The 25,961-nt window shown below is 48.2% G+C and overlaps 2 protein-coding genes across 2 annotated transcripts; both read left to right on the top strand.

Moving 5' to 3' along the window:
* Window positions 1-2,922: 2,922 nt before the first annotated feature.
* Window positions 2,923-8,216, top strand: GPX1 (glutathione peroxidase 1). Its single transcript, XM_073352708.2, has 2 exons — window positions 2,923-3,265; window positions 7,620-8,216. Exons 1-2 carry the CDS (start codon window positions 3,047-3,049, stop codon window positions 7,968-7,970), a joined length of 570 nt encoding a protein of 189 aa, XP_073208809.1. The 5' UTR covers window positions 2,923-3,046; the 3' UTR covers window positions 7,971-8,216.
* Window positions 8,217-20,139: 11,923 nt separating this feature from the next.
* Window positions 20,140-22,023, top strand: LOC140915295 (uncharacterized). Its single transcript, XM_073354877.2, has 2 exons — window positions 20,140-20,797; window positions 21,388-22,023. Exons 1-2 carry the CDS (start codon window positions 20,215-20,217, stop codon window positions 21,906-21,908), a joined length of 1,104 nt encoding a protein of 367 aa, XP_073210978.1. The 5' UTR covers window positions 20,140-20,214; the 3' UTR covers window positions 21,909-22,023.
* The last annotated feature ends 3,938 nt before the right edge of the window (window positions 22,024-25,961 follow it).

Genomic DNA, 25,961 nt, shown 5'->3' on the forward strand with positions numbered 1-25,961 from the left:
TAGGTAACGCATTCCAGTGTTTCACCACCCTCCTAGTGAAAAAGATTTTCCTAATATCCAACCTAAACCTCCCCCCCTGCAACTTGAGACCATTACTCCTTGTCCTGTCCTCTTCTACCACTGAGAATAGTCTAGAACCATCCTCTCTGGAACCACCTCTCAGGTAGTTGAAAGCAGCTATCAAATCCCCCTCATTCTTCTCTTCTGCAGACTAAACAATCCCAGTTCCCTCAGCCTCTCCTCATAAGTCATGTGTTCCAGACCCCTAATCATTTTTGTTGCCCTTCGCTGGACTCTCTTCAATTTATCCACATCCTTCTTGTAGTGTGGGGCCCAAAACTGGACACAGTACTCCAGATGAGGCCTCACCAATGTCGAATAGAGGGGAACGATCACATCCCTCGATCTGCTGGCTATGCCCCTACTTATACAACCCAAAATGCCATTGGCTTTCTTGGCAACAAGGGCACACTGCTGACTCAGATCCAGCTTCTCGTCCACTGTCACCCCTAGGTCCTTTACCGCAGAACTGCTGCCTAGCCATTCGGTCCCTAGTCTGTAACGGTGCATTGGGTTCTTCCATCCTAAGTGCAGGACCCTGCACTTATCTTTGTTGAACCTCATCAGATTTCTTTTGGCCCAGTCCTCCAATTTGTCTAGGTCCCTCTGTATCCTATCCCTGCCCTCCAGCGTATCTACCACTCCTCCTAGTTTAGTATCATCCGCAAATTTGCTAAGAGTGCAATCCACACCATCCTCCAGATCATTTATGAAGATATTGAACAAAACCGGCCCCAGGACCGACCCGTGGGGCACTCCACTTGATACCGGCTGCCAACTAGACATGGAGCCATTGATCATTACCCGTTGAGCCCGACAATCTAGCCAACTTTCAACCCACCTTATAGTGCATTCATCCAGCCCATACTTCTTTAACTTGCTGACAAGAATACTGTGGGAGACCGTGTCAAAAGCTTTGCTAAAGTCAAGAAACAATACATCCACTGCTTTCCCTTCATCCACAGAACCAGTAATCTCATCATAGAAGGCGATTAGATTAGTCAGGCATGACCTTCCCTTGGTGAATCCATGCTGACTGTTCCTGATCACTTTCCTCTCGTGTAAGTGCTTCAGGATTGATTCCTTGTGGACCTGCTCCATGATTTTTCTGGGGACTGAGGTGAGGCTGACTGGCCTGTAGTTCCCAGGATCCTCCTTCTTCCCTTTTTTAAAGATTGGCACTACATTAGCCTTTTTCCAGTCATCTGGGACTTCCCCCGTTCGCCACGAGTTTTCAAAGATAATGGCCAATGGCTCTGCAATCACAGCCGCCAATTCCTTTAGCACTCTCGGATGCAACACGTCTGGCCCCATGGACTTGTGCACGTCCAGCTTTTCTAAATAGTCCCTAACCACCTCTTTCTCCACAGAGGGCTGGCCACCTACTCCCCATGCTGTGATGCCCAGCGCAGGAGTCTGGGAACTGACCTTGTTTGTGAAGACAGAGGCAAAAAAAGCATTGAGTAGTAGATCTCTGTCCAGCAATGAGAACTACCCTTGGATCAATCAGAAAGATATCCATTGAAAATGTACGGGAAGAAGCAAAGACTTCAGTTCAGAAGTTGACTAATTAGGGCATTTATATTGACTCCTTAAATGAAGAGGACAAGAAGTGTTTGTTAAGCCATCTGAAAAAGTAAAGTACACAGACTTGATTCTTACATCTCTACAACAGCAACTTCTGGATTCTATCAACCTCTACACAGCTTTTACAGATGCCTGTCTTATAAAACACTGACAGTTGAGTAGAATGAGGCACTACCTGCAATGGGGCTGCCATGTGCTCAGGACAAATAGAGAATTTGAACAGAGTGGAATTGGGGGGGGGGGGGGGATTTGGAGGGGAAGGATAACTCAGTGGTTTGAGCATTGGCCTGCTAAACTCAGGGTTGTGAGTTCAATCCTTGAGGGGGCCATTTAGGGATCTGGGGCAAAAATTGGGGATTGGTCTGGCTTTGAGCAGGGGGTTGGATTAGATGACCTCCTGAGGTCCCTTCCAACTCTGATATTCTATGATCATATGATGAATGAATGAAGATTTGACTTCAACTTCTTCTTTATCAAAACTAGTGGTTCAACCCAATTTTTGTGCTATGTTTCCTGGGATGAAAGAAGTAGAAATTCATCTCTTTCTACTCCCAGTCACAACAGCTACAGCTGAGCATTCTTTTTCCTCATTGTATAGAATTTTGTGTTCTGAAAGAAGTCGCTTTCTGCATGATCATATCATGAAGGACTGGAGATACCGGACACATGAGATGCCACCAAAAATGAATGTACTGCATTTGAGAAATTCATTAACAGAACTGTGCAAAATTACAACAGGAAACCAAGAAGGATGTAGATATAGTATGATGTAGATATATGAGTTGATGGATAGTGATAGTTCAGTGGTTTGAGCATTGATCTGCTAAACCCAGGATTGTGAGTTCAATCCTTGAGGGGGCCATTTAGGGATCTGGGGTAAAAATTGGGGATTGGTCCTGCTTTGAACAGGGTCTGGACTAGATGACTTCCTGAGATCCCTTCCAACCCTGATATTCTTTCATAGTAGGCTTGTGTAGTCAACTTTACTTTGTGTGGTGATTTAAAAACATCAGTTTAAGCTAATAAAATGGTAATGAATTTTTTTTCAGTTTTTACTATGGTGCCATACAGCCCACCTTCGCTCTCACGGTCTCACTCCCTCCCTCCCCCGAATTTCACTGCCTGGGGAAAACACTGGGACCCCAGGGCACAGCAAGACCAGCCACGATACGGCTATAGCTCTACCCTCCGGGGAGCGAAGACGCCTGACCGACCGGGCTCCTGCTGCTGGGGCTGAGCCGCGGGCGGGCCCTACTGGGCCCCCGCCCCGGAACTCTCGCAGCCGGGCGCTGTGCGTGCTCCTCTCTGGGGCAGGACCTGGCCAGGCCCCGTCGCGGGGCGGGGCGGCCCAGCGGCTCCTTCCCGGGCGCGGCTCCCCACTCATACCTAGCGCGACCTCATGGCGGCTGGGCGGCTAGCGGGGCTGCAGGCGCGGCCGCTGGGCGCGGCGGAACCGCTGGCGCTGGGCTCGCTCCTGGGCCGCGTACTGCTGGTGAGCAACGTGGCGTCGCTCTGAGGCACCACGGCCCGGGACTTCGCTCAGCTCAGCGAGCTGCAGAGGCGCTACGGGCCCGGGCTGGCCGTGCTGGCCTTCCCCTGTAACCAGTTCGGCCACCAGGTACTGGCGCGGGCGGGCGGGAACAGGCCGGGCCGCTCTCTGCGCGGGGGCGGGAGGCGGCTGCTTGTAGAGCCCAGCTCGGGAGGCCCTGCACCTGCTTCCTGTGCCCCAGGGCTCCCGGCCGGCTACTGCTGCCGCTTTGGCCTCCGAGCCTGGGCCCGGCTACAGCCACTGACCCCTGCACAGAGGTCGTGGGGCAGCTGTGCAGCTAGCATAAGGCGTGAGCTCTAGGGCGGTTTCAGGAGAAGGGGGTTAAATGCCTGAGCCGTCCCTCCACTGGCCCTGCTGCCTCCCCACGTGCCCCCCAAAGGGATAAATCTCCGTAACTCTTCAGAGCTGGTTCCTACATCTCAGCCTCCAGCACGTCTTCCTCCTGTCCGTTGGCCAGACTACATCCTAGTTGGCCTAGTGACTGCGATGCCCCGCACTGTCAGTGGCGTAGAGCTCCAGACCTGCCAGGGCTGTGCCTACCTAGGCAGTATGATTGGAGCAGACGTAGGCATGCCCGTGCTCGCCTTAGTTTAGCTAACCGGTAACAGTAGTAGTATAAACGTCGTGATGGGGCTAGCAACAAGCCTGCTGGGGATCCTGTTCTCTCTATGTGTCTTGCTGCTAGTGTTTCCTGTGCTTGCCCTGTATTCCCATGTTCATGCACTGTCACAGCAAGCCGTGGCTGAAGCTAAGTGGATTGGCTGGGGTGCTAGCTGGCATGGCGTTATCGCAGAATGTTACTCAGATACCAGCATTGCCGGGAAGCAAAACAGCCTGGGGCTGGGGGCGGGGTAGGGGGCGGGGTAATAAAGGGTCTAAAGGGGAAGTGTTTTGACAAAGCAAACAGACCTGCAGTCTTTCTTTGTTCAGCGTTACTACTTCTTCTGGTAACACTTGCAAGTGTAACTAAGGTTCAGGGCCACAACAGACTCTCCTTAATTGGCACTAGTTACCAGGCACTGTTGCAAAATAAACAACATTGTGAATTAGCAAATAAGATATCAAGGGCAATTTAAGTGTAAGAGAAATAAAAATTATGAAATGGGAGGTGAGTGTGAAAGAGACAGAGACTGTGTGTGTGTGCGTGTGCATGCGTGTGTGCTGGGGAAATTTCAGAAAAAATCTCAGCTAGGGTGAAACACTGGCTGGGATTTCTTCCTGGAGCTCTGTGTCAATGGAGTGGTATGCCCGTTCAGTCAGTCCTGGGGTGGCTGAGAACGTTGGTGCGTAGCTAGTGTACAGCTCCTGGATCTGCTGTCGCTGCATACGCCCAAGGGTCATGGAGAGGTTCACCTCTTCCACACCACCAGCACATTTCCCTTCGTAGTAGACACCTTTGGGCCACTCAGTGTCGTCTCCTCCCTGGGCTGTAAACTGACAAACCTTTAATTCTCTGGAATAAAAGGGCTTTAGAGAATTAATATGGTACACCTTAGGCTTTCGGTTGGAGGTGGGGAATGCTATGAGATAATTAACAGCTCCCAGGCGATCCTGGACCATGATGATCACTTTAGATAAGCTATTACCAGCAGGACAGTGGGGTGGGAGTAGGTATTGTTTCATATTCTCTGTGTATATATAAAGCCTGCTGCAGTTTCCACGATATGCATCTGAGGAAGTGAGCTGTAGCTCACGAAAGCTTATGCTCTAATAAATTGGTTAGTCTCTAAGGTGCCACAAGTACTCCTTTTCTTTTTGCGAATACAGACTAACACGGCTGTTACTCAGAAACAGTACACTGTCTCTTTAACCAAGGCACTCAGACATTCACCATTCAGACCCCTCTGCCCTCTCTGCGTAGATGGGGTACAGAGGTGGAGGAAAGGGGACACCCTGACATCAGCACCCTCCTCCCATCCCATCCCACCTCACTCTGCACAGTCAGCAGGGTCCTGGGAGCAGCTGCAGAATGGAGCAACATGGAGCTGTGCGAGCTCTGCTATCAGCTAGGCAGCTCTTAAATTTCTTCTGTAAGGTTGCCCAAGTGTAGGAACACAGGTGCTAGGAACTGAAGGCTTGTGTCGCTTTCAAATGTTCTTGCTCCAGCTCCTGCTGTTGGGTCTATGATGAAAAGTGGGTTGATCCCACTGAATTGCGGATCAGCAGTGTAAACTCTTCTTCAGTTGTATTTCCAGGGTTACTCTCTGGACTACCTCCTTCTTACTCCCTTCCCCCAGCCCCAAAGAAATCTTCAAGCTGGAGACCCAAAGGTAACTTCCTCTGTCATTGTGCTGCAAATGGGGAACAGACTGACAGTGTCATGTCAGAGCAAGGCAAGGGTCGGCAACCTATGGCACATATGTCGATTTTCAATGGCATGCTGCTGCCTGCCGAGTCCCAGCTGCTGGCCCCGCTCAGCCCGCTGCCAAACCCAGGCTGGGACCCCAGCAGGCAGCAGTGTGCCATTAAAAATCCTGCCCGCCCTGGCCTGCTCTTCGCCGCCGCCCCCCTCCCCCCCACCCGCAGGATGAAGAAGCTTGGTCCTGCTGGCTGCTGCTGTAGAGCAGGCAAGCTCCCCCGTTCCCTGCCTCTTCCCTCAGCGTGCTGTGTTCCTGCCCCTCCTCCTCTCCCTCCCTGCCGCTGATCAGCTGATGGCCCTTGCGAGGGAGGGGGAGAAGCAGAGCCGCACACTCGCTGCTCCGGGGAGGAGGTGGAGAAGAGGTGGGTACGGGGCCTTGGGGAAGGCGGGCGGAATCAGGGCATATTCCCTCCAGCTGCCTGCCATGAGCCTCTCTGGGTAGGGGGCTGGGAGCACCCCCATGACCCCGCCCCACACCCCCAGCCCTCTGCCCTGACCCCTGCAACCCCCCATGACCCCAGCCCTGACTCTTGCACCCCCCCACACATACTCAGCCCCCCCATGCCCTGACTCCTGCACCCCCGACATTCCCACCCCCACCCCAAGCACCAAACGGGAGCTCCTGCACCCCCCCACATTCTCACCTGCACCCCTTGCACCAAATGGGAGCTGCCCAGGTAAGCACTCCACACCCAAACCCCAACCCTGAGGCCCCTCCCTCATTCTAGCTCCTGGCCAGATCCTACACCCCAACCCCCAGCTGGCTCTTTCATCCCCAGCCCTGTGCTCAGTGCACTCCCACCCTCAGCTCAGTGCAGAGAGAGAGGAAGAGAATGGGCTAGAACAAGGGAGAAGGTAGGTACCCACTCTGTGTGAGCAGGGCCGGGATCCCAGACGGGCAGCGGGCTGAGCGGGGCCGGCAGCCGGAACCCTAACCCTGGCTGGCAGGAGCCAGCAGACTGAACCCGATACCGGCAGCGGACTGACTCCTCAGCCCGCTGCCAGTCTGGGGTCGTGCCCGCCGGCCCTGTTCAGCCCGCTGCCGGTCTAGGGTTCTGGCTGCCAGCCCCTTGCCAGACAGGGTCCCGGCCACAGGCTCTGCTCAGCCTGCTGCCGGGCTAGGTGAATGAAACCGCAGGCTGGTAGCGGGCTGAGGGGGCCGGCGGCGTAAGATCAGCATTTTAATTTAATTTTAAATGAAGCTTCTTAAACATTTTGAAAACCTTGTTTACTTTACACACGACAATAGTTTAGTTATATAATATATAGACTTATAGAGAGAGACCTTCTAAAAAATGTTAAAATGTATTACTGGCACGCAAAACCTTAAATTAAAGTGAATAAATGAAGACTCGGCACACCACTTCTGAAAGGTTGCTGACCCCTGGAGTAAGGTTTTCTTTTTGCTGGTGTACCTGATTCATGAACATGGTTTCATGTACTGTGCTGCAGTGTGGCAGACCCAGGCCTTGCTGATATTAGCACCACAGGAAGTCATGTTAACTAAAAGCATCCTGGCCTGACTGCCCATCTTTAGATAAGACGTGTTGCCTTTTAACTTGATGATTAGTTAGAACAGGTTTCAGAGTAGCAGCCGTGTTAGTCTGTATTCGCAAAAAGAAAAGGAGTACTTGTGGCACCTTAGAGACTAACCATTTTATTTGAGCATAAGCTTTCGTGAGCTACAGCTGTCTTCATCGGATGTTAGCACAGGACTCCTGCAAAATGGCTGCCTAGTTCTAGAAGATGGTATTCACATGAGAGACTAGTATGAGGATCAGTTTCTGACAACAGGGCAAATCTTGACTAACTCCCCATTGCCAGAAGCCCCCCTGAAAGCTCATGCCCTGTGCAGCTGGCCTCCTTGCTGTTGGCTCCTAATACAGCTGTTGGGAAGAGAACTGACAGTTTGAAGGTGGGCAGAGATAGCTAGGGGCTCCCGTGTTCTGTGCCAGAGGCATGCTTGTTTGATTCCCGTAATGGAGATGGAAGTTCTGTCTGAATACATTCCAATTGTTGATGTTTATCCTTGCACTAGATCACACTTCCTTTCTCGCCTAATAGGAGAACGCTACCAATGAGGAGATTCTACTTTCGTTAAAGCATGTCCGCCCTGGCAATGGTTATGAGCCGAACTTCACCATGTTTGAGAAGTGTGATGTGAACGGGGCAAATGCTCACCCACTCTTCACTTTCCTGAAGGAGGCACTGCCTTTCCCACATGATGATCCAATGTCGCTGATGACCAACCCGCAGTACATCATCTGGTCTCCAGTGTGCAGGAATGACATCTCCTGGAACTTCGAGAAATTCCTCATTGGGCGTGATGGCGTGCCTTTCAAGCGCTACAGCAGGCACTTCGAAACGATCAAGATCCAAGATGACATTGAAAAGCTCCTTCAGCATGTCCCGTAGAATGCTCTCAACCAAGCCAAAGTCCTGCTGAAATTTTTCTCTCTCTTCAGCTCTGCAAGTAAAACGCTATTATCCATGGAAGTTTTACTCATGAAGGTGCTTCTTCCAAATTCTTCAGGAGGAGCACTTGATGTATTCTGTAAAAATTGCATGTGAATTTTTAGCAAACTATCGCAGGGGAAGCAGCCCTGAATCTGGGTAGCTTATTGTGAGCCTTTGTGTTACCAATAAAATTTCTGAAGACCAGATGTCTGTCTTTTTCTGTGTAAGATTACTGCCTGGTTAGCCATGGGGAGTTTGGTATTTGTGTCTTATGGCTTCTTTAGTTTTGAAGGGCTATGCAGAATGGGCTGCTACATTGCACTGTCATTATTTTAAAGATTTTAATGGTCCCTTCTGGCCTTTGATCACCTTGTCTGACCTGCTTTATATTACTGGCCATTATATTCCACCCAGTTACCCCTGTACAGAGCCCAATAACGTGGGTTAGACTAAAGCATTTCAGTCCCCAGGAAACTAAACTGTTGTGTGCCACAGAGAACAGGTGAGGCTGAGGTGCCACCAATGCCTAAGGGCCCTGCAATGGCAGAGAAATAATATAGGGAGACATGCCCAGCCTAGCAATACACACCCCATGCATCAGAGGAAGGCAGCCACTACACCACCCCTCCAAGTCTCAGCCAATTGGACGTGGTAGAAAATTCCTTCCTGACCCCAATCAGATGATCAGTTTAACCTTGAGCTTGTGAGCATCCTTTGTAAAGTGATCTGCTAGCTCACTGGTGTACTGGACCCTGATTCAGAAGCTCTGCAAACACAGTGCCTGATATCAGGTTGTTTGTGCTACAGTTCAGGGCAACTGCACCTGTATTTCCCTCTGTGGCCCAGCAAGGGCACCAGCTCCAGGCTCCTCAGGAAGGTTCCTCCTTGGGAAGAGACGTCTCTCTCTGCCTCCTGACCCAGCCTGCACAGCTCCCTGCCTGGACTGACCTCCCCAGCAACACCTGGCTGCCTAAGTCAGCCTGCTGTACTTTTCTCCTCAGAGACAGTAACCACTGTAAGTACCACAGTTAGACTACCCCATGGCTCTTTCTATGCAAGGACATTTATTCCTAAGGCAGAGGTGGGCAAACTACGGCCTGCAGGCCACATCCAGCCCGTGGGACCATCCTGCCCGGACCTTGAGCTCCCAGCTGGGGAGGCTAGCCCCTGGTCACTCCTCCGCAGCCTCAGCTCGCCTTGCCACCAGCACTCTGGGTGGCAGGGCTGTGAGGTCCTGCCGGGCTGCGCGGCTGCGAGAGCTACTGGGTGTAGTGTATTAAATTGCTCCCTGTAGGAATGTGCTACTTAGGGAGCACCAGGACTGGCAGCAGTAAGTAATACATCATAAGTAGCACATTCCTATGGGGAGCAATTTAATACACTACACGTGGGTAAGGAAGGCTGTGCCTCCCCAAACAACCTGGCCCTCGCCCCCTTCCACTTCCCGCTCCCTGACTGCCCCCCCTCAGAATCACCCACCTATCCAATCCCCTCCTGTTCCTTGTCTCCTGACTGCCCCCTCTTGGGACCCCCACCCCTAACTGCCCTCTGGGACCCAACCCCCCTGTCCCCTGACTGCCCCAACCCCTATCAACACCCCCCACCCCTTGACAGGCCCCCTGGGACTCCCACGCCTATCCAACTGCTCCCTGTCCCCTGACCACCACCCCACAGAACCTCTGCTTCATCCAACTGTCCCCTGACCCCCCCCACCCCAGAATCTCTGCCCCAGCCAACTGCACCCTGTTCCCTGTCTGCCCCTGGGACTCTCTGCCCCTTATCGAACCTCCCCGCCCCCTTACCATGCCACTCAGAGCACTAGGACTGGCAGCCGTAAGTAGCACCCTGTAAATAGCACATTCCTACGGGGAGCAATTTAATACATTATACCGGCCCACCATACAGTTTCGGAACCCCAATGTGGCCCTCAGGCCAAAAAGTTTGCCCACCCCTGTCTGAAGGTAACAGCATTACAGAGAAAACATACTATTAAAAAAAAAAAAAAAAGAACCTAAATGCCTACTAATCAGTGAACAGTCCTTCAAACCCCACCTAGAAGTTCTCCTGTGGTTCCTCATGCTCAGTACAAGAACCCTTATGAGTAAGTCAGTTACTCCTTTATACAGCCGGTGTCTGAACTGTTCTCCTGTAACAAGTGAGCAGCAGACAAGAGGTCCCGTACCACCCTAAGAATGAAGCTTCAAAGGCTGAGCCCCTCTTGGGAGTTTGCAGTCTGCCTCAGGATTCCTTTTCACATGTATTGTCACCAAAGATCAGTTGTCTGCTGTGTTGTTCAGCATCAGCTTCCGAAGCTCACAATACTTTCCAGGGATAGCATTAATTCTGTTTTCCTCCCAGAGAATTTCCAGTTAATCCCACAATAACACAAACACTTTCATTTTTAATACAATGAACTCCTAAAATATTGAAAATTTTAATTCAATATGGTTTGTGCAGGATGTGCAAGAAATTGTAACATCCTGCCTCCTGTCTATGCCCTAGACAGGAGGCAGAGAACAATAAACAAAATTGAATGGGGGGCACTCTGCGTCTTAAGCTGGAGATCAGGGTCATATACAGCATCAAGTAGATCAACATTGTTATGTTTTGTGCACAAGGGACTTGTTAGACCACAACTTGTGGGAGAAATGGCATGGAGGAAATAACAGATAAGTACCATATCTGGTCTCTCCGACTTGGGGCTTGTGCACATGGGAAAGTTTTACTAGTAAAAGATAAGGTGTGAATTTAAACTGATATAGTTATATGGGTGTAACTCCAGTGTGGGCACTCATGCTGGTATAAGAATGGCTTTTTTCAGGTTAGTGTATGTCACTTGGGAAGGGTTTTACTCTCTCATACCAGAATAAGTGTCTGTGGAGGGTATGTGAGAGTTAATCTTTTTAACTCTATTGGTAAAATTTTGGTGGATAGACAAGTAGCTGAGTAATAATGTTCATGGCTTTTTTGGGGGTTGGCTGTCACACAAGATTTTTCCCTAAGGAAACAAACTAATGCAGGATTGGGTAATCAAGGCACAACTGACTAGGCCCATTTTTCGTGAGGAATAGCATCCTGTTCCCTCTGAAGAGGGACACCATTCTTAGTCACAGTACTTTACTATTATTCCTAATCCTTGCACAAAGCTGCCCACAATGAGCTTGTTGCAAAGACCTTGGGGGTGGGGAGGGGAGTATCCTCTCTATTGCATGCTAGCTGCGGTGTGCCAAACACAAACCAGTACCTGTTGGCTTGGGGAAGGGAGGAGGTGGTGTACTTAAAAAAATAACACTAATTCAATTGCTACGTTTCTAAATGGTTCTGCTTTCTTCAGGGAGCTTCTCTGTACTAAAAGCTGGTTCCTTTCTCCTGCATGTGGCCCAACTCTTCTATGGCACTGTGTAATAAGGTGGCGGCAGATGTGAGCGCCAATGTTCCGCTTGCATGTAGGTCTGAGTAACGGTACTTGGAGCTGAGGGTTGCAGAGCGTTTACCACACTATTACTCAAGCTTCACTCCACCCGAGGGAAAAACAGGATGTCTGTTTCACTTCTGTATGTGTAAGGGTTTCAGAGCTAGTGTATGGTTAAAAAGTTGCCTAACTTTGGTAGCGTCTGCCTCTTACTATAACTGATAGGAGCTGTTGGAAAGAGACATTAACTGTATTTTTGGGCTATAGGCAGCAGGCAGCATAGAATGTTTTCAAGTATAGACTGAATAATGTGCGGGGGGAGTGTGTGTGTAAAACAATCATGTCCTGGCTTCTGCCGAATTCAGCAGCAAGAAGCGGCCGTACTTTAGTGATAATAACAATGAAGCTGAAGGCAACATAACAAGGATGTCAGTACAGATTTCCTGGCCTATTTTAAAGCCTTTCAATCAAGGGCATTTTTAAAGAGCAGGATGGTGGGAATCTGGACTGTCTGATACTAAACTCTGGGTCAAGAAATACCAACTACCAGCACCTGGGGTGCTGTACAAGTTTCAATTGTGCTCTTTTAGGAACATAATTGCTACAGTGGATCAGACCAGCGTCTATCTACTGCAGGATCCTCTTACATCAGCCAGATACTTCAGAGAAAAATCCAAAAATCCCTGTAGTGAATGTTTATGGAATAACAGGTCCATAAGGGAAATGTCTGAAACTTAAGCTATCATCAACTTCACAGGAAAAAGCATTTTCATTCGCAAAATTAAACTGGTAGTGATGGCACAAACCTGTCTCCAGACAGATTGTTCCAATGTGTCTGGTGCCAATAGCTTTTCGTAATTGGCAAAATAGATGAGCAAAATCTTGCTAACTTTCACAGCTGCCAAAAAAGGTTATTGTGTTAAATATTGGGGAGCCCACTGTGATTAATATGTCTTCTGGATCTGTGACTTTTCTGTGCCGTCTAATGGAAGAGAAATTTTACTGCAGGGGTCTGTCTTGGTAGCAGAGCTGAGGGCAAGAGCCAGTAGGCCTTTTCTAACAGTTGCTCAAGTGTTGCCCTTAACTCCAGTCCTGTCCTTACAAAATTCCTTAACTCAAATGTGTTGGTGCTTTTACCTCAAGAGCCTGGCCTGTCAGGGGGGATAGGCTAAAGCTTGAATCAGCCCAGGTCATCAGCTGCTAACACAACCTGTAGTGTGGATGCAGGCTAGCCCCACTCAAGTCCCTTTAACTCTCCAGCATTCCCACAATTCCCCTGTGTGCCCAGAGAGGGCAGGAAGTCCCAGATGACTGGAAAAAGGCTAATGTAGTGTCAATCTTTAAAAAAAGGAAGAAGGAGGATCCTGGGAACTACAGGCCAGTCAGTCTCACCTCAGTCCCCGGAAAAATCATGGAGCAGGTCCTCAAAGAATCAATCCTGAAGCACTTACATGAGAGGAAAGTGATCAGGAACAGTCAGCATGGATTCACCAAGGGAAGGTCATGCCTGACTAATCTAATCTCCCTCTATGATGAGATTACTGGTTCTGTGGATGAAGGGAAAGCAGTGGATGTATTGTTTCTTGACTTTAGCAAAGCTTTTGACACGGTCTCCCACAGTATTCTTGTCAGCAAGTTAAAGAAGTATGGGCTGGATGAATGCACTATAAGGTGGGTAGAAAGTTGGCTAGATTGTCGGGCTCAACGGGTAGTGATCAATGGCTCCATGTCTAGTTGGCAGCCGGTGTCAAGTGGAGTGCCCCAGGGGTCGGTCCTGGGGCCGGTTTTGTTCAATATCTTCATAAATGATCTGAAGGATGGTGTGGATTGCACTCTCAGCAAATTTGCGGATGATACTAAACTGGGAGGAGTGGTAGATACGCTGGAGGGCAGGGATAGGATACAGAGGGACCTAGACAAATTGGAGGATTGGGCCAAAAGAAATCTGATGAGGTTCAATAAGGATAAGTGCAGGGTCCTGCACTTAGGACGGAAGAACCCAATGCACAGCTACAGATTAGGGACCGAATGGCTAGGCAGCAGTTCTGCGGAAAAGGACCTAGGGGTGACAGTGGATGAGAAGCTGGATCTGAGTCAGCAGTGTGCCCTTGTTGCCAAGAAGGCCAATGGCATTTTGGGATGTATAAGTAGGGGCATAGCCAGCAGATCGAGGGATGTGATCGTTCCCCTCTATACAACATTGGTGAGGCCTCATCTGGAGTACTGTGTCCAGTTTTGGGCCCCACACTACAAGAAGGATGTGGATAAATTGGAGAGAGTCCAGCAAAGGGCAACAAAAATGATTAGGGGTCTGGAACACATGACTTACGAGGAGAGGCTGAGGGAACTGGGATTGTTTAGCCTGCAGAAGAGAAGAATGAGGGGGGATTTGATAGCTGCTTTCAACTACCTGAGAGGTGGTTCCAGAGAGGATGGTTCTAGACTATTCTCAGTGGTAGAAGAGGACAGGACAAGGAGTAATGGTCTCAAGTTGCAGGGGGGGAGGTTTAGGTTGGATATTAGGAAAATCTTTTTCACTAGGAGGGTGGTGAAACACTGGAATGCATTACCTAGGGAGGTGGTAGAATCTCCTTCCAACCCTGATATTCTATGATTCTATGATTCCTACCATTCACTGGGAAATAATTCATTCACTGGGAAAGAATTATGGGATGAATGGCGTCTGGCTAGAGACGCGGTGTAGGTGCTAAAGCAGTTCAGGTATTAGGTCTCGTGCTAGAGCTAATCCCCAGAAGCCTTAGTATGCGTGGGTGCAGACCCAGTGTGGGCACAGGAGTTCAAGTGTTATCTCACAGCATGGCTATGCTAATTGAGCTCAGCCTATTAAAGAGGAGGAATGTGTGTAGATAACTGGGTTAACGCCCTGCAGCCAGACCCTGAGAGTCACACTTAGAAAACAGGAACCTCTGAGCTGGTTAGGAGAGCAAAAGTTGATTCAATTCTGTTCCTGCAACATAAGAGGAAACCTTAAGTTAGATTATAGGGATGCACACAATTAGACAAGACTAGGGGGAGCCTACTGTCTTGCATTTCATAGCACACCCCACGGGCTTCTTGCACCCTTTCACGGCCCCCCCCCAAGCTCCCTGTGGGCCACCGTCCCATCCTCCTCTGGTGCAGGGTCTCTGTGCAACTCCCAGTCCTCCTTCACGACAGGGTTGCTGTGTGTTCTCCATTCTCTACATTTCCCCCCCATTCTAGGGGCTCTGTGTCCCTCTCATCCCCCTTCCTGATACCATTATCCCCCTGCTCAGGGCTAGCTCTGCATTCCTGGGTCTCCCGTTCTCCCACCCACCAGGCTCTTTTGTGCCCCCTATTCCACCATACCAGAGATCCCCATTCTCCCTTCCACTACTTGGCAGGGACTGCTCTCTTCTCCAATTACCATTCTTATTTATTCTCTCACCTTTGTCATCCTCTGGTCCAGGGGTAGCAATTCTGATAGATGGGGTACACCTGTGTCCACCCCACACAGCACTGGAAGGGGTTAAGATGGCCAGGTGGGTCAAATAACTCCACAGGCTGCACCTGGAAAAGGAAAGCCAGGGAGCACTAATGCCTAATTGGCTGATGAAGCCCAGCTGGGGGAGGAGCTGGGCCAGCTTTATAAAGCCAGGAAGCTGGTAACAGAAGCAGCCATAGGGAACTAGGTTGTAGTCTCTTCCTAAGTGGGGTGTGTAGGACAGTACAGGCCTTGGCTACTGGCCAGAAGATCCCTGAGCTGGCACCTGGAGTAGAGGGCAGGCCTGGGTGAAAAGGTTAAAAAGACTGAGGAGTTTTAAATAATGTGCAGATTGGGGCACTAGAGTGCTGGACAGATGGAGGAACTAGAGGGAAAAACTGATGGGGGTGTAAAGAGCTTATGGAATGGTACATTCTATTTGCCTTTACTAGTAGAATATTTTCACCCTAAAATTACCTTTTGATGGATTTGTTGGTGTTTTCATCCAACCCATTGATTTGTGGGTGGTATGGGGCTGGTGATACTATATTTTATTCCAATTTTTTTTTTTTTTTTTTTACAAAGGATCAGGTTAAACTGAAAGAAAAAATTATGCCATAAACTTTCCTTTGGAAAAGTCTATATGTCTATTTGTTTTCCCTCTTTTGTGTGCAAATACTGTGGTTTACTATCCCACCTTTTTAGTATTACTATATGGGAAAAAATATATATGGGGGAAGGGGTGTTAGTGGGTAAGGAGACAGATTTTTTTTTTTATTGCAATCCCTCATGGGATGAGCCACTCCAGTGCTTGCAAAAATAGGGTGGGTGGGCTGAAAAACTTGTCAGCAACAATTCACATTAAAGAAACTCATGAGGATAATGAAGCCCGTATTCACCATCAGCTATCTAGGACCTGATAATGTGACTGTTTTTTTTACTATTTCTTCAATCTCAAAAATAAGTCTTTTTACCTCATTATTGAATTCAGAACCATGATATGCTAACTGTGGTGGCTCTATGTTGATGTAATTTGAGTCGACATAAGTTTGTAGTGGCCTTAAGTATATGAATTGTTTGTGAGAGGTAACAACAACAGTATAAGGTTAGGCCAAGATTCACTAAGGTGTTTAGGCTTTGTGGATCTGGGCCTACTGCACACTAAAGGCTCAGGACCAAAAAGGCACATAAATAAATATTGGGTTTTTTGTTGTTGTTTTTTTATGCATCATGACTTGTGGGTGAGTAACTCAGGATTTTTCAGTTATGGTGGTTAAGTAATCTTGGGATTCTAGATGGGTTCAATAAAAATCACACTAGATATTTGCCTTTCAAGAGGATTTAATATGACCTATTATACTGCCCTTAGTTAATATTTGGAAACCAAGTTCTCCACAGCAGCAGTGACATGCAAAAAAGCACCAAGGGCTGGATTGAGAAGCATAACATCAGGCAATCCCCATTGGTGGGTCAAATGAAAATGAAGTTTCAACACCAGACCAGGAAATCAGTCAAAATGGAAGTCACATGATCCATCAGAATAAACTTGTATTATAAAAATAAGAAAAATTTAAAATTAAAAATTCCAAATTAAAAACCACAGTAAAAACATAGGAAGTAAAAAGAAAAGGAGTACTCGTGGCACCTTAGAGACTAACAAATTTATCTGAGCATAAGCTTCCCTGAGCTACAGCTCAAGCTCACGAAAGCTTATGCTCAAATAAATTTGTTAGTCTTTAAGGTGTCACAAGTACTCCTTTTCTTTTTGCGAATACAGACTAACACGGCTGCTACTCTGAAACATAGGAAGTGTTACACTAGAAACACAGCTGTCGTTGCTAAAACTACTAGCAATCTAAGGTGACCGTATTTTGTAAATCAAATGTGGGGACACATGGGATGAAAGCACAGCAAAGTAGCCAAGACTGAAAATGTAAGTTGCAGAGCACAGCAAAGCAAAATATTTTTAGCAGTTATATATGTAACTCTTAAAATATACACTATAAATATGCAAAAAGAAAAGGAGTACTTGTGGCACCTTAGAGACTAACCAATTTATTTGAGCATAAGCTTTCGTGAGCTACAGCTCACTTCATTGGATGCATTACTGTCGATGCATACTATAAATATGCATATAATCACAGTGGAGGTGACACCACGCTAAAGAAGTGCATTCAGACACCAGTTACAAACAATACAAAAACACTGTTCAAGAACATCAGTTTTCTGTACCCGTTGTCCATAGTATGGCCTATTTAAAGAATCTTTTTCTTCACATCACTGCCAATACCATTTATTTTTCACAGATTTATCAATGAGTGCTGTGTTATCTCCACATTTCAAGAAAACCGGCATGACTACTTTGTTGCTTCTGCTAGTGGAATCTGCCTGGAGCTAAACCTCTACCATACAACCATGCAGTCAACTATAATGTGGATATAAAGAATGTAACAATTTTAAATGAGAATGAACAGAAGTGACTTCTCACCATGTAGTGGAGCATTATAAAACTATAAACAAAATGGTTTTATAGAGTTTGTATGTATAATAATACAAAAAAGCTCCCTCAATTTTTCACAGTTCCCCCAAAATGTCTAGGACAGTGACTCTCAATCTTTCCAGACTACTGTACCCTTTTCAGGAGTCTGATTTGTCTTGCGTACCTCCATGTTTCACCTCACTTAAAAATTACTTGCTTACAAAATCAGACATAAAAAGCCAAAAGTGTCACAGCACACTATCACTGAATAATTGCTTACTTTCTCCTTTTTATCATATAATTATAAAATAATTCAATTGAAATATAAATATTATACTTATATTTCAGTGTATAGTATATAGAGCAGTATAAACACGTCATTCTACGAAGTTTTAGTTTGTACTGACTTTGCTCGTGATTTTTATGCAGCCTGTTGTAAAACCAGGCAAATATCTAGATGAACTGACTCCCTGGAAGACCTCTGCATACCCCTCCAATGGTCTAAGAGACGGAAATCATCTGTAGATGGACAACTCCCACCCCGGATGCATATAAGGAATTGTGCTGCCAGCATCAGCAATACTGGTGAGTATTAGAGAAGCTTGCTGGAATAATAGCTGTATTTCTGATGAGTTGAGTATATCTGTCTTAGAATTGTAATGTTCTTGCTCAGTTTGCTGAACTCAAGACAAGGCAAAGTGAAGTTTGTTTTGACAATCACAGAATCATAGAAGATTAGGGTTAGAAAAGACCTCAGGAGGTCATCTAGTCCAACCCCCTGCTCAAAGCAGGACCAACACCAACTAAACCATCCCAGCCAGGGCTTTGTCAAACCGTGCCTTAAAAACCTCTAAGGAGGGAGATTCCACCACCTCTGAAGGTAACCCACCCTCCTAGTGAAATAGTGTTTCCTAATATCCAACCTAGACCTCCCCCACTGCAACTTGAGACCATTGCTCCTTGTTCTGTCATTTGCCACCACTGAGAAAAGCCAAGCTCCATCCTCTTTGGAAGCCCCCTTCAGGCTGCTATCAAATCCCCCCTCACTCTTCTGCAGACTAAACAAGCCCAGTTCCCTCAGCCTCTCCTCATAAGTCATGTGCCACAGCCCCCTAATCATTTTCATTGCCCTCTGCTGGACTCTCTCCAGTTTGTCCACATCCCTTCTGTAGTGGGGGGATCAAAACCGGACATAATAATCACTTCCCTCAATCTGCTGGCAATGCTCCTACTAATGCAGCCCAATATGGCGTTAGCCTTCCTGGCAACAACGGCACACTTCTGACTCATATCCAGTTTCTCATCCACTGTAATCCCCAGGTCCTTTTCTGCAGAACTGCTGCTTAGCCAATGAGAATGGCTTTCACAGTTTCAGCCTTGTATCTGGATTTTTCTGCTGTGCACAGGTCATTCATGACAGAAAATGTTCTTAAGTGAAGCATCAGTTCTGCCATTTTTTTAAATATTTGCATATCATACTGAGGGTTCTCTAAAATGCTTGATTACTTCATCCCATCTGCCACATAGAATCACAGAATTATAGAATATCAGGCTTGGAAGGGACCTCAGGAGGTCAGCTAGTCCAACCCCCTGCTCAAAGCAGGACCAATCCCCAATTAAATCATCCCAGCCAGGGCTTTGTCAAGCCTGACCTTAAAAACTTCTAAGGAAGGAGATTCTACCACCTCTCTAGGTAACGCATTCCAGTGTTTTGCCACCCTCCTAGTGAAAAAGTTTTTCCTAATATCCAACCTAAACCTCCCCCACTGCAACATACTGTGAAAACTGTAGTTGTCATTCCATTCTCACAGTTTTCCTGTCATAAATTTATTGAACAGAGTTACTTCATCAAACAGTACATCCTAGTTATTGTCACATTCGGGCATTTCTTCTGCAGTAACTTGACTGCTGTTTCAATCTTGGATCTTAAAGAAACTTTATTTAAAAGCAGAAACTTCAAATCTCTCAAGTCATCTGTATGCTTTCCCCAGGCATATATTTATTTTATGGCTGTATCAAAGAAAGATCTCGACACATTAAGATAGCACTGATGTGTCAGAACCCCACTTCTTCTAGGTCTCTAAGTAGTTTTCTCAGTAAAACAGGCACAAAGTCTTCTTCATACCTTGTAACCAGCTTCTTTTCGAGATTGTTTAAGATATCCTCCCACTTTACTGCATTTTGATCATCTCCCTCAAGCATTTGGATTGTCAGGAAAAGTGTCATTTTTGCATAGTGTGACAGGGTCTACAGTGTGATGGCTACAGGAGAGTGGTTTTGTTTTGTTTTTTCAAAATCTGAGGGTTTTTTTATTAACACAGATACATTTACTTGTCTTCTGGTTTGTTGAAGCAGTATGTCAGGCAGCACTTGCCACAGTAATGTTTGTCAAAGTGACTGGCCATGAAGACTCCAGCCCCACATTCCTCAGAGGGGCACTCTCGGCGCAGGCAACTGATTTTTTTGAAGCAGACATAAAAGTCCCAGATTAAGCCCTGGTCTACACTAGGACTTTAGGTCGAATTTAGCAGCGTTAAATCGATGTAAACCTGCACCCGTCCACACAATGAAGCCCTTTATTTCGACTTAAAGGGCTCTTAAAATCGATTTCCTTACTCCACCCCTGACAAGTGGATTAGCGCTTAAATCGACGTTGCCGGCTCGAATTTGGGGTACCGTGGACACAATTCGATGGTATTGGCCTCCGGGAGCTATCCCAGAGTGCTCCATTATGACCGCTCTGGACAGCACTCTCAACTCAGATGCACTGGCCAGGTAGACAGGAAAAGAACCGCGAACTTTTGAATCTCATTTCCTGTTTGGCCAGCGTGGCAAGCTGCAGGTGACCATGCAGAGCTCATCGGCACAGGTGACCATGATGGAGTCCCAGAATCGCAAAAGAGCTCCAGCATGGACCGAACGGGAGGTACGGGATCTGATCGCTGTTTGGGGAGAGGAATCCGTGCTATCAGAACTCCGTTCCAGTTTTCGAAATGCCAAAACCTTTGTGAAAATCTCCCAGGGCATGAAGGACAGAGGCCATAACAGGGACCCGAAGCAGTGCCGCGTGAAACTGAAGGAGCTGAGGCAAGCCTACCAGAAAACCAGAGAGGCAAACAGCCGCTCTGGGTCAGAGCCCCAAACATGCCGCTTCTATGATGAGCTGCATGCCATTTTAGGGGGTTCAGCCACCACTACCCCAGCCGTGTTGTTTGACTCCTTCAATGGAGATGGAGGCAATACGGAAGCAGGTTTTGGGGACGAAGAAGATGATGATGAGGAGGAGGTTGTAGATAGCTCACAGCAAGCAAGCGGAGAAACCGGTTTTCCCGACAGCCAGGAACTGTTTCTCACCCTAGACTTGGAGCCAGTACCCCCCGAACCCACCCAAGGCTGCCTCCTGGACCCAGCAGGCGGAGAAGGGACCTCTGGTGAGTGTACCTTTTAAAATACTATACATGGTTTAAAAGCAAGCATGTGAAAGGATTACTTTGCCCTGGCATTTGCGGTTCTCCTAGATGTAGTCCTAAAGCCTTTGCAAAAGGTTTCTGGGGAGGGCAGCCTTATTGCGTCCTTCATGGTAGGACACTTTATCACTCCAGGCCAGTAACACGTACTCGGGAATCATTGTAGAACAAAGCATTGCAGTGTATGTTTGCTGGCATTCAAACAACATCCGTTCTTTATCTCTCTGTGTTATCCTCAGGAGAGTGAGATATAATTCATGGTCACCTGGTTGAAATAGAGTGCTTTTCTTCAGGGGACACTCAGAGGAGCCCATTCCTGCTGGGCTGTTTGCCTGTGGCTAAACAGATTTCTGTTCCCCGCTGTTAGCCACAGGGAGGGGGGAAGGTTGAGGGGGTAGTCACGCGGTGGGAGGAGGCAAAATGCGACCTTGTAACGAAAGCACATGTGCTATGTATGTAATGTTAACAGCAAGGTTTACCCTGAAAGAGCGTAGCCACTGTTTTATAAAATGTGTCTTTTTAATTACCGCTGTCCCTTTTTTTTTCTCCACCAGCTGCATGTGTTTCAATGATCACAGGATCTTCTCCTTCCCAGAGGCTAGTGAAGCTTAGAAAGAAAAAAAAACGCACTCGCGATGAAATGTTCTCCGAGCTCATGCTGTCCTCCCACACTGACAGAGCACAGACGAATGCGTGGAGGCAAATAATGTCAGAGTGCAGGAAAGCACAAAATTACCGGGAGGAGAGGTGGCGGGCTGAAGAGAGTAAGTGGCGGGCTGAAGACAGGGCTGAAGCTCAAATGTGGCGGCAGCGTGATGAGAGGAGGCAGGATTCAATGCTGAGGCTGCTGCAGGACCAAACCAGTATGCTCCAGTGTATGGTTGAGCTGCAGCAAAGGCAGCTGGAGCACAGACTGCCACTGCAGCCCCTCTGTAACCAACCACCCTCCTCCCCAAGTTCCATAGCCTCCACACCCAGACGCCCAAGAACGCGGTGGGGGGGCCTCCGGCCAACCAGCCACTCCACCACAGAGGATTGCCCAAAAAAAAGAAGGCTGTCATTCAATAAATTTTAAAGTTGTAAACTTTTAAAGTGCTGTGCTTAAAGTGCTGTGTGGCATTTTCCTTCCCTCCTCCACCACCCCTCCTGGGCTACCTTGGTAGTCATCCCCCTATTTGTGTGATGAATGAATAAAGAATGCATGAATGTGAAGCAACAATGACTTTATTGCCTCTGCAAGCGGTGATTGAAGGGAAGAGGGGCGGGTGGTTAGCTTACAGGGAAGTAGAGTGAACCAAGGGGCAGGGGGTTTCATCAAGGAGAAACAAACAGAACTTTCACACCGTAGCCTGGCCAGTCATGAAACTGGTTTTCAAAGCTTCTCTGATGTGTACCACGCCCTCCTGTGCTCTTCTAACCGCCCTGGTGTCTGGCTGCGCGTAACCAGCAGCCAGGCGATTTGCCTCAACCTCCCACCCCGCCATAAACGTCTCCCCCTTACTCTCACAGATATAGTGGAGCACACAGCAAGCAGTAATAACAGTGGGAATATTGGTTTCGCTGAGGTCTAAGCGAGTCAGTAAACTGCGCCAGCGCGCCTTTAAACGTCCAAATGCACATTCTACCACCATTCTGCACTTGCTCAGCCTGTAGTTGAACAGCTCCTGACTACTGTCCAGGCTGCCTGTGTACGGCTTCATGAGCCATGGCATTAAGGGGTAGGCTGGGTCCCCAAGGATACATATAGGCATTTCAACATCCCCAACAGTTATTTTCTGGTCTGGGAATAAAGTCCCTTCCTGCAGCTTTTGAAACAGACCAGAGTTCCTGAAGATGCGAGCATCATGCACCTTTCCCGGCCATCCCACGTTGATGTTGGTGAAACGTCCCTTGTGATCCACCAGAGCTTGCAGCACTATCGAAAAGTACCCCTTGCGGTTTATGTACTCGGCGGCTTGGTGCTCCGGTGCCAAGATAGGGATATGGGTTCCGTCTATAGCCCCACTACAGTTAGGGAATCCCGTTGCAGCAAAGCCATCCACTATGACCTGCACATTTCCCAGGGTCACTACCCTTGATATCAGCAGATCTTTGATTGCGTGGGCTACTTGCATCACAGCAGCCCCCACAATAGATTTGCCCACTCCAAATTGATTCCCAACTGACCGGTAGCTGTCTGGCGTTGCAAGCTTCCACAGGGCTATCGCCACTCGCTTCTCAACTGTGAGGGCTGCTCTCATCTTGGTATTCATGCGCCTCAGGGCAGGGGAAAGCAAGTCACAAAGTTCCATGAAAGTGCCCTTACGCATGCGAAAGTTTCGCAGCCACTGGGAATCGTCCCAGACCTGCAACACTATGCGGTCCCACCAGTCTGTGCTTGTTTCCCGAGCCCAGAATCGGCGTTCCACAGCATGAACCTGCCCCATTAGCACCATGATGCGTGCATTGGCAGGGCCCATGCTTTCAGAGAAATCTGTGTCCATGTCCTGATCACTCACGTGACCGCGCTGACGTCGCCTCCTCGCCCGGTATCGCTTTGCCAGGTTCCGGTGCTGCATATACTGCTGGATAATGCGTGTGGTGTTTAATGTGCTCCTAATTGCCAAAGTGAGCTGAGCGGCCTCCATGCTTGCCTTGGTATGGCGTCCGCACAGAAAAAAGGCGCGGAACGATTGTCTGCCGTTGCTCTGATGGAGGGAGGGGCGACTGACGACACGGCTTACCGGGTTGGCTTCAGGGAGCTAAAATCAACAAAGGGGGTGTCTGTACATCAAGGAGTATTTCAGGCAGGACTTCACGGAGGGTTCCAATAAGAAATGGTGCACCTAAGTTATCGTTCTTATTGGAACAAGGAGGTTAGCCTGGCCTCTGATTGATACATGGCTAGATTTACCTCGCTGCATCTTCTCTGTGAGTGACTGCAGTGTGACCTAGAGGAATGAGTCCCCTAGACAGGGGAGGAGGCAAATGAGTACAAAACAAATCTGGTCTATTTCTTGTTTTGACCCACTCCATCTATCTTTTACATCTTTGGCTGGCAGCAGACAGTGCAGAAGGACTGCATGCCATCCACATCTCATGGCTGCTCGGCAGAAGATGGTACAGTACGACTGCTAGCCATCCTCATCTCTTGCCTGCCTGGCAGAAGATGGTACAATACGACTACTAGCAATCCTCATCTCTTGCCTGCCTGGCAGAAGATGGTACAGTACGACTGCTAGCGTTCCGTATCGCCTGCCCGCTCACCATAAGACGGTTCAATCGGACTGACTGCAGGACTAAAGAGAATGACCTGGTCAAGTCACTCCAAATTTAGTCCCTGCGCCCATGTCTGCCCAGGCGCTCCCAGCCGACGTGGCCAGGAGCACCTCGGACACGACGAGGACGACTACCAGTCGTATTGCACCGTCTGCTGCCAGAAGGCAATGGGTTGCTGCTGCTGTGCAGCAAAGCCATACCACGTCTGCCAGCACCCAGGAGACATAGGGTGACGGTTACCTGAGCGGGCTCCATGCTTGCCGTGGTATGGCGTCTACACAGGTAACTCAGGAAAAAAGGCGCGAAATGATTGTCTGCCCTTGCTTTCACAGAGGGGAGGGAGGGAACGGGGGCCTGACGATACGTACCCAGAACCACCCACGACAATGTTTTAGCCCCATCAGGCATTGGGATCTCAACCCAGAATTCCAATGGGCAGCGGAGACTGCGGGAACTGTGGGATAGCTACCCACAGTGCAACGCTCCGGAAGTCGACTCTAGCCTCGGTACTGTGGAAGCGCTCCGCCGAGTTAATGCACTTAATGCACTTAGAGCATTTTCTGTGGGGACACACACACTCGAATATATAAAACCGATTTCTAAAAAACTGACTTCTATAAATTCGACCTTATTCCGTAGTGTAGACATACCCTAAAAGCAGGTCCATTTTTCCTGGGTAAGGTAACAGGGGCAGTTCCAGAACAAGAAGGAACTTGCTGGAGCAAATTCAGGCAGGCAGGCTAATTCGGACACCTGAAGCCAATTAAGAAGTTGCTAGAATCAGTTAGGACAGGCTGGCTAATCAGGGCACCTGAGTTTAAAAAGGACCTCCCTTCAGTTTGTGGTGTGTGTGCATAAGGAGCTGGGAGTGGGAGGACATGCTGCTGGAGGACTGAGGCGTTACAAGGATTATCAGACACCAGGAGGAAGATCCTGTGGAGAGGATAAAGAAGGTGTTGGGAGGAGGCCATGGGGAAGTAGCTCAGGGAGTTGTAGCTGTTGTGCAGCTGTTCCAGGAGGCACTCTAGAGAGCTGCAGTCCACAGGGCCCTGGGCTGGCACCTGGAGTATTGGGTGGGCCCGGGTTCCCCCCAAACCTCCCAACTTCTGATCAGACACAGGAGGAGTTGACCTGCACTGTGGCTTCCACCAGAGGGGAAGGTCTCTGGGCTGTTCCCCAACTCACATGGTGGATCAGCAGAGACTGCGGGGATTGTTCTTCTTCCTTTTTCCCATGTTGGCTAGTGATGAGGTTAGCTGAGTGAACAGCAGGTTTGAGCCACTAGCAAAAGTGGCCAAACTGAGGGCTGCTGTGAATCTCTGAGGCAAGCGAATCCACCAATAAGCGCAGGACCCACCAAGGCAGAGGAGGAACTTTGTCACAATAGATAAAAGCAAGCCAGAGTTTGGTACATGGGTGTTCAAATATTTTGTGAGGAACTACTGGGCACTTTTTCCTCTGACAAGAAAAACAACTTTAATGACTCAAAGTTGAAGGATCCTCTCTAAAGCAGGTAACATCAACAGCCATTTGACACTACTGCCTCCCACTATATTCTGATATACTTGTCCCATGTACTCGCAAAAACTTTTCAGTCTTTCTATGTGAACAGCAAATATATGAAAATATCCAAAAATCTTAATTACAACTAAGTGCAGTAGATGTTGAGAGCATTCTATCCCTTGCAGTTCAGGCACAGTTGTGCATGACATGAGCAGGGCATCAAAGGCCTATGCTCATCTTACTTTGGCATGAAAACGTTCTTTTCCATGTCTGTAGAGGCTGCTGAAGTTTGTGTTTGTATTATCTACTGAGAATGGCACAACCTTATTATTTCAGCTGCAATGAGTTCTGAGGTCTCGCCTTTTAA

The sequence above is a fragment of the Lepidochelys kempii genome, chromosome 7 (assembly GCF_965140285.1).
Source record: "Lepidochelys kempii isolate rLepKem1 chromosome 7, rLepKem1.hap1, whole genome shotgun sequence".
In the NCBI taxonomy this organism is placed as follows: domain Eukaryota; kingdom Metazoa; phylum Chordata; order Testudines; family Cheloniidae; genus Lepidochelys; species Lepidochelys kempii.